This window comes from Elephantulus edwardii, unplaced genomic scaffold (genome assembly GCF_000299155.1).
Source record: "Elephantulus edwardii isolate Elephantulus edwardi_28Jun2011 unplaced genomic scaffold, EleEdw1.0 scaffold00086, whole genome shotgun sequence".
In the NCBI taxonomy this organism is placed as follows: domain Eukaryota; kingdom Metazoa; phylum Chordata; class Mammalia; order Macroscelidea; family Macroscelididae; genus Elephantulus; species Elephantulus edwardii.
The window spans coordinates 3,304,505-3,312,035 of NW_006399836.1; the positions used below are offsets into that span (position 1 = coordinate 3,304,505).

At 53.9% G+C, this 7,531-nt stretch overlaps 1 protein-coding gene across 1 annotated transcript; it reads left to right on the forward strand.

Moving 5' to 3' along the window:
• The first annotated feature begins 987 nt into the window (after positions 1–987).
• TOB2 (transducer of ERBB2, 2) lies at positions 988–2,106 on the forward strand. The gene has a single exon (XM_006890084.1). It carries the CDS (start codon positions 1,003–1,005, stop codon positions 2,035–2,037), a length of 1,035 nt encoding a protein of 344 aa, XP_006890146.1. The 5' UTR covers positions 988–1,002; the 3' UTR covers positions 2,038–2,106.
• Positions 2,107–7,531: the final 5,425 nt, after the last annotated feature.

The following is a 7,531-nucleotide window of genomic DNA, read 5'->3' on the forward strand; positions in this document are numbered from 1 at the left end:
GTAAGCCTCTCTGACCTCAGTGGGCACTGGTTGTGATTGAATCCCAAAATAACAATCAAAGTGTTTATTGCAGGCGGCCTTCTCCCCAGGGATCTCCAAATACTTGACAAAGCTGAACCGTTGCCCAGGACAGGTGGTCACACAGGCCCAGGAGGCTGAGTGATGATGGATCCCCAGCTGGAGGCTGTGAGGTGGTGGAAAATTTCTTCCCTCTGCCACCCCTTAGTACCTCCAGTCTAGCCAGAACCTCAGGCCTCCGCAGGGGTGCTGCAAATACAGCAAAGCCCCATTCCGCTTCTCTTCTCCACGCTGGGGTCCTGGGCCCACACCTCTGCTTCTAGCAGGTCTTAACTTCTTCCTGAAGTCATGGTCTTGTCTCTATTCTTGGAGACTTTTCTGGATGGAAATGCAAGTCTTGATTATTCCATGGGTTCCCACATCATTTCCACAACCCAAGACTAGGAGAGTGGGTGTCCAAATCCCCCGTGAAAATTTGCCACTGTTGCCACGTATGTTGGGGGCGAGTTGATGGCTCCTACCAGCTTCCTGTTCCGTGACTTATGTCCTTGTCCATGCCAGTAGGAAGACTAAACATTTTAAACTTCTCTCGGGCTGTGACAGTAGGGGTACAATTCTGTCGAGATACTGAAGAGCCCTGCCTTTACCCAGCTGAGTTAGGAAGTGGGAAGGGTGTGTGCAGTCTTCACAGTGGTCCATTTTCCAGATGGGGAGACTAAGGGTATTGAACTGATGACCGATGACGCCAGGTGCTGGCAGAGCAGAAACAGCCACGTGGTATGAATTTGGTGCTCCTTTCCTGGTCATTTGCAGTTGGTGTTCATTTCTGTTTGTCACCAGCCCTTACACATCTATTCACGGAGCCCGTCTCCTCCTCTCTCATTTTCCAGAGCCTTCTGGAACCCGAGGCTGCCCACCTGCCATCTGTCGCTGCCTGTGGCCTGTGCGTGTACCCTTCACCAGTTCTCTGCCTCAGACAAGATCATGCAGCTGGAAATCAAAATGGCTCTGAACTTCATCATCTCGTATTTATACAACAAGCTGCCCCGGCGCCGGGCAGACCTGTTCGGGGAAGAGCTCGAACGACTTTTGCGGAAGAAGTACGAGGGCCATTGGTACCCGGACAAGCCACTGAAGGGCTCCGGCTTCCGGTGTGTCCACATTGGGGAGACAGTGGACCCCGTGGTGGAGCTGGCCGCCAAGCGGAGCGGCCTGGCAGTGGAAGATGTGCGGGCCAACGTGCCTGAGGAGCTGAGTGTCTGGATTGACCCCTTCGAGGTGTCCTACCAGATCGGCGAGAAGGGAGCCGTGAAGGTGCTGTACCTGGATGACAGTGAGGGCGGCGGGGCCCCCGAACTGGACAAGGAGATCAAGAGCAGCTTCAACCCCGAGGCCCAGGTCTTTGTGCCCATTGGCAGTCAGGACGCTTCCATGTCCAACTCCCCATCGCCATCCTTCGGCCAGTCGCCCAGCCCCACCTTCATCCCCCGCTCGGCCCAGCCCATCACCTTCACCACTGCCTCCTTCGCTGCCACCAAGTTTGGCTCCACCAAGATGAAGAAGGGCGGTGGAGCGCCCAGCAGCGGGGGTGTTGCTGGCAGCGGGGGGAGTGGCCAGCAGCCACCACAGCAGCAGCCCCGCCCGGCCCGCTCGCCCACCAGCCTGCTGAAGCACCAGAGCCTCTCTCTGTCTATGCATTCTCTGAACTTCATCGCGGCCAGCCCGGCCCCGCAGTCCCAGCTCTCGCCCAATGCCAAGGAGTTCGTATACAGCGGCAGTGGCTCCCCCAGCCTCTTCTTCGACGGGGCTGACGGCCAGGGCAGTAGCACTCCTGTCCCCTTCGGGGGCAGTGGAGCCGGTACCTGCAACAGCAGCACCTTCGACATGGCCCAGGTCTTTGGGGGCGGCGCCAACAGCCTCTTCCTGGAGAAGACCCCCTTTGTGGACGGCCTCAGCTACAACCTCAACACCATGCAGTACCCCAGCCAGCCCTTCCAGCCCGTCGTGCTGGCCAACTGACCACCCACCCATCCCCGGGGCCAGGAGCACCCGAGACCACAGAAAAGAGGAAGAAAAGGAAAAAAAAAAAGAACAAAACGAGGAAAAGAAAAAGACAAAAAGATCTCCAATCTTCTCACTTCTAAAATAAGATCCAGCCCAGGCATGGAGTCGGGTGAGGGGGCTGCCAAAGCACCGACCCGCGTGTAACTCATTTCCTTGCCTCTTCTTTGGTTGGTTTGGATTTTATATTTTCTTTTTTTTTTTTTTTACACATGTAGATTTCTACATAACATCTTTAATTAGTGGCTTCCCGTGCTAAGAATGGTCCAGATGTGAATTGTGCTCCCTGTTTCCTCTCAGCCCCTCCGCATGCCTGGTTTGGGGTTGGAGTGTTCCAGCTCCCAGGGACGGAGAGCTGCAGGGAGAGGCCGGCCCTGAGCCTGTCACCCAGCTACCCTCTTTCTCAAAGCCATCCAACCTCAGCAGGCCTCTGGGCCCTGCCGGCCCCACAGCTTTGGCCCCAGGCCTCCCGCCCCCCACTCTCAGGTCTGGGCCCCTTGCACCCTCTCCCTGCAGCTGATGTCTGTGGCTGTGGTGGGCTCTGCCTTGTCTAGTTGAATTCCTTTCATCTCTGTCCTGTGGCCCTGCCCCGGCCCAGACTCACTCGTGGGCCTGGAGAAAGCCAGACCCAGCCATCAGTCCACGTGACTTCTCTCAAATAGTCCCCTTCCTGGGCCTGAAGTGGTGGGCGGCAAGCGGGGAGATGTTGGGGTGGCGTGTGCACGTGTGTGTGTATGCGTGTGATTTGCTACCCTGTTTTAAGTAATTCCAAGCCATGTGAAACACCCCCTCTGCATGTGATTCCGCGTTGCAGCAAGTGCTTCTTCCTCCGAAGCTGGAGGTGGGTGGGGTGCGGGGTGCGTGGTGAGCCTGACACTCCCGGGGCCACGCTGCACCAGGAGCCGGCTTCCAGGCTGCGGAGCTGTCTGCACTTTTGTTTGTTTCTGACCAAAAAAAAAAGGATAGCTCAGAGAAGCTGAGGAAATGCCCATGTCCAATGCCTAGGAGAAGCCCTTGACTTGGACCCTCCTGTTCTGTGCCCTTTGCCCATGTGGACACTGCTGGCCCAAACACTCAAGGTGAAGGAGAGGTTGGTCAGGGAGTATGGTGGCCATGCTGGGCCTTGACGTGAGACTCTGGGGTCTTTGCCTGGAAGTCTGTTTGGTTTGTGCCACTGCCTAGCTAGGAACTTCACAATCCTCTTGCTGCCCCCTCACTGCCCGGCCCAACTCACCTGGGTCTTGGTGCTGAGGAGTGGACACCTGGGCCTGCCATAGCCATGACCATCCACGTGGTGTCTGACTTCTAGGACACTTGCTGCCTCTGCCAGGAGAGAGGTGGCTTCCCCGCCCCTGCTGGGCCAGCTTCATACCACAATGCTTTGGCAGGTGGGCAGCATAGCCTCAGGGCTCCTCACCAAGACCCCTCACCAAAGCCCCTGCTTCTGGTATCTGGGCCCCCATCCCACTCCTTCCCCAGAAACCCCCGGTGGGCAGCTGCTGTGGCAGCGCATCCAGCCCAGATACCGCCTGCCACCACTCCCGAAATAGGCACCAGCTCTACCTCCCCCAGCGGGACAGTGCCAGGCTTCTTGGCCATCCCCAGCTGTCCCCACCCCAGACTTCTCAGGGGCCAGCCTAGTCTGGGCCCCCTCTCCCGTGTCCTCCGCTCTCACACAGGTAACAGGCCCAGGTGGATAGCTGCTCTCTGGGAAAGGTTGGATGCTGCCTTAGTCTCCTCCTAAGTCCTCCCCCAATTCAAACACACAGGTACCCCCACACCCAGGCCTGCTTGTTCTCAACCACATACAGGGAGAGGGGAGCCCAACCCCTCAGTGTCTTGAAATCCGAAGAATACGTATGTTCAGGAGCATGACTCCCGGGCTGGGCTTCAAGGCCCAGTTCAGTCTGTCTCGTCTCAAATCTAGGCATTTTTGCTTCAATTTTATTTTTTTTAAGAGAAGAAAAACAGAAAACCTGCACTAATTTACCTGGTTTCGTAGGAAGACTTCTTTTTTTTTATTTTTTTACATTTTTTGGTGTCCGTTTGTATTAAATAATTTGCTACATTTGTAAAATGTAAGAGGTATATATAATATATGTATATTTCTAACGTAAAATACGTAATTTTTTTTCTTTTCAAGATTTTTTCTTAAAAAAGAGGAGAGAAAGATATTTTTTCAGGAAAAAAAACAAACTTTAAAAAAAAAGGAGAATAAGATTTTTTTTCTCACCTTTCCCCCTCCTCTCTCTCTCCCCACCGCCCCTTCCCCAGGAACAAATCAAAAGGTGGATTGTTTTGTGAAGAATGTAAACTTCTAGTCCAGAATGATGTCTTTTCTCAATGCAGTGAGCTGTAGATTCTCTAGTCTGCTCCCTAGCTAGGGATGGGAAGGGGGGCATTGAGGTGAGTGTGGAGAGGAGCTGGGGGCCTGGGAACGGACTTTCTTTAGTGAAGGAGGAATACAATCAAGCATTTTGTATTCAGACTGTTGTGCAATATTTTGGAATGGAACATTGGTGTGTTTAGAGATTTAGTTTAAGAAAAAAAAAGAACAAAAAAGATTGATCAAATCTGTACAGTTTATATTGTTCCAGATTTTTTTAAGTTTGTATTAAAAGCATGATCTATAATAGCTTCTGCCTGGTCCTGGCTTAATTTGTTCTTGGGTGCTTTTCTGGATGGAGCATGGTGGGGGGGACACTGGACCCACCCCAGGAAGGGCACAGGTGTCTGGGGCACTTTGGTGTGCCCACTGCCTCCGTCCTCAGGCTACACATGGTTGGAATTGCTCCCGGCTCCAGATCCCTCATGGAAGAGACCCGCGCCCACCCACCCACGGAATGAGATCCCTTGAGGTGAAGACCTTAGCTGGTGCTTTTATTCTCAGCTCTGTTCTTGGGGGAGCAGTAGTGGAGATCTTTGAGAGCTGAACCCCATGGTTAGGGCTGGAGTCATGTTGCCCCCACCCCTTCCACTTTCTCATGCCCCAGCCCTGCCCAGGGAGAACCTGAGCCGGCAGGGCCTCTGCAGTGGAGGCTGTGCTAGGTGTGTGCCGAATCTTCTCCTGACTGCAACCTGGTGACAAAAGATGAGTGACAGTCCTCCATGAGGTGGGCAAAAATGATGCATTTACAGCTCCATTTATTCACCCACCACTGAGTGAGGAGGTCCAGTGGAAGAACTGCACGGGTTCCCCGCCCGAGAGAGGAAGGCAGGCTGTAGTTCACCAGTTCTGCCTCGGGAGCTCCCCCTGTCTGGGTAACATGAGTGGGAAAGCAGTGACAGGTCAGGTGTGCCTAGGGCTTCCTAGAGGAGGTGAAGAAAGCACAGGAGCCTCTCAGGAGGGACACTCCTCACCAGAGAATTTGGACTCTGCTCTGTAGAGCCCCAAGTCCCAATCCCACCCCTGCCACTCCCTGACAAGTAACCCCGTGCAAAAACCACTCCCTGGCGCCTAAGCTCCCACCTCTGAAATGGGGACAGTAATTGTGTGTCTACTGGTGAACACTAATGAAATCACAGTGGAAACTGCTGAGCACGGCGGCTGGCCCTGGCCAGACCAGTCAGTCACTGACAAGTATCATTTTCATCATCATGGTCATTACTGCCAATCTAACGCCCCCAGCCAGCTAGGTACTGTCCACTTGCTCAGCAATTGGGTGACTCCCAAGCTTGCCAGGAGCAGAGGTGGAAGGGGAAACCTGCCGGGCAGGTAAGGGTGGCAAGGGGCTGTGTCTTGTCACATGGCCTCAGTGTCCCCACCCTTCTCCTGAGGTCCAGCCTCGGGCCTGGGCCTGAGCTCATGAAACTTTCCACGTCTCCCCTGCAGATGCAAACAGCAGTGAGGTGACTCAGCCGGGACAGCCCTGCTTCTCTCTCACTGTCACCTGAATCAGTGCCCCGTCAAAGGGATGCCACTGTCCAGTCCCACAGTGTCTTCCATGCCCCAAGTCGGGTGGAGGGCCACATGCCCACACTGTCGCCTGGGCCCAGTCCTGTTGGTCAAGAGTTTCCCCAATCCTGGGGCACTGTGGACCTGCTGGTCCTACCTCCTGATTTCTTCTGGGGAATTTCATTGCTGGCAGAGAGGTGGGTTCCAGGTCTTCACCATGGCTGACTTACTTTGCAACCTTGCATCTCTGGCCCTTCCAGCTGGGCCATCTGGGTGAGTGCCTGTGCCAGCTTCTCCTCCTGCCCCACTGGCTGCCAAGGCCTGGGCAGAGGTCTCCTCCCAAGCAACCGCAGGAAAAGGTAGTAGGCGGACCTTTGGATAGGCTTTAGACCTGCCCCCCCAAAACAACAACAACACTAGAGTCTGTGCAGGGTAGAGGGAGCTCAGCCCTGCCCTGATACACTGTCACCCACAACGACAACAGGAGCACCCGAGCACCAGGCACTGTTATTGGTGCTCAGGAAACAGAAGAGCAGACAAGATCCCTGCTCTCTAAAAACCACAGCAGAAACAGAGAAAGTGCCAGAAGGTATCACTGTCAGTGTTCATAACCAGTGATGGTAACCAGAGTACAAGTGGTCCCATTAAATTGGGGGCTTCAGGGACCTTTCTGGAAATTGGGCTTTCAAGCTGCAATCTGAATTACAAGGCTCTTGTCAAACCCATAAATCTGAAACTTCTTGGCATAGCAGAGGAACTGACTGGCCACTTCACTGGTGAGAGGCAGGAAGAAGCACTTGAGGTCAGGAAGTGAGAAGACACACATTAACACAGGAGGGGGTGTACCAGGCCATTACAGGCCACAGTTGCAACCTGCCTGCTGGGGACCTCGGCTTGCTTCCCAGCTAGTACATGTCCCGGTGCAGCCATCACCCATCTGTCGGTGGGGGCTCGTATGGAGCTATGATGCTGGATAGACTTCCACAGAATTTAAAACAAGTCTGGAAGAAAGGCCTGGTAATCTATATCTGAAGACCAGCCAGTGAAAACTCAGTGGATCACATGGCTATTATTTTTGTTAGGTGCCATCGAGTTGAGCACGACTGTACTGACCCAAATGAACAAAAGCTCTGAACCCCACCCTATCCTGTGCCATCCTCACACTTCCTGACACACAAGAGCCCATTGCAGCAGTCACTGTGTCAGTCCACCTGATTGAGGGTCTTCCTCTCCTTCGCCGACTCTCCACTCGTTCCAGGATCATGTCCTTCTCCAAGGAAACAGTCCCTCAGGTCATTCATTCATGCTGGGGGTCTTGAGTTGAGGGTGACCAGATGGCAGTTAACAATATAAGCCTTGATGGGGTTGGGATTTGATCTCAAATGTAAGCAGAAAATTCTCACCCTGGATTGCCTCATCTGAAGCCCGAGGCTAAGACAGAGAGATGTTCTCATCTACATTCAATCTACAGATCTTCCCAGAGCACCAGGCCTGTGAGCTTTGAGCAGTGGAGGAGTGGGTGGAAGGTAGGGTGCTGAAATTACAGTGATCAGCCGC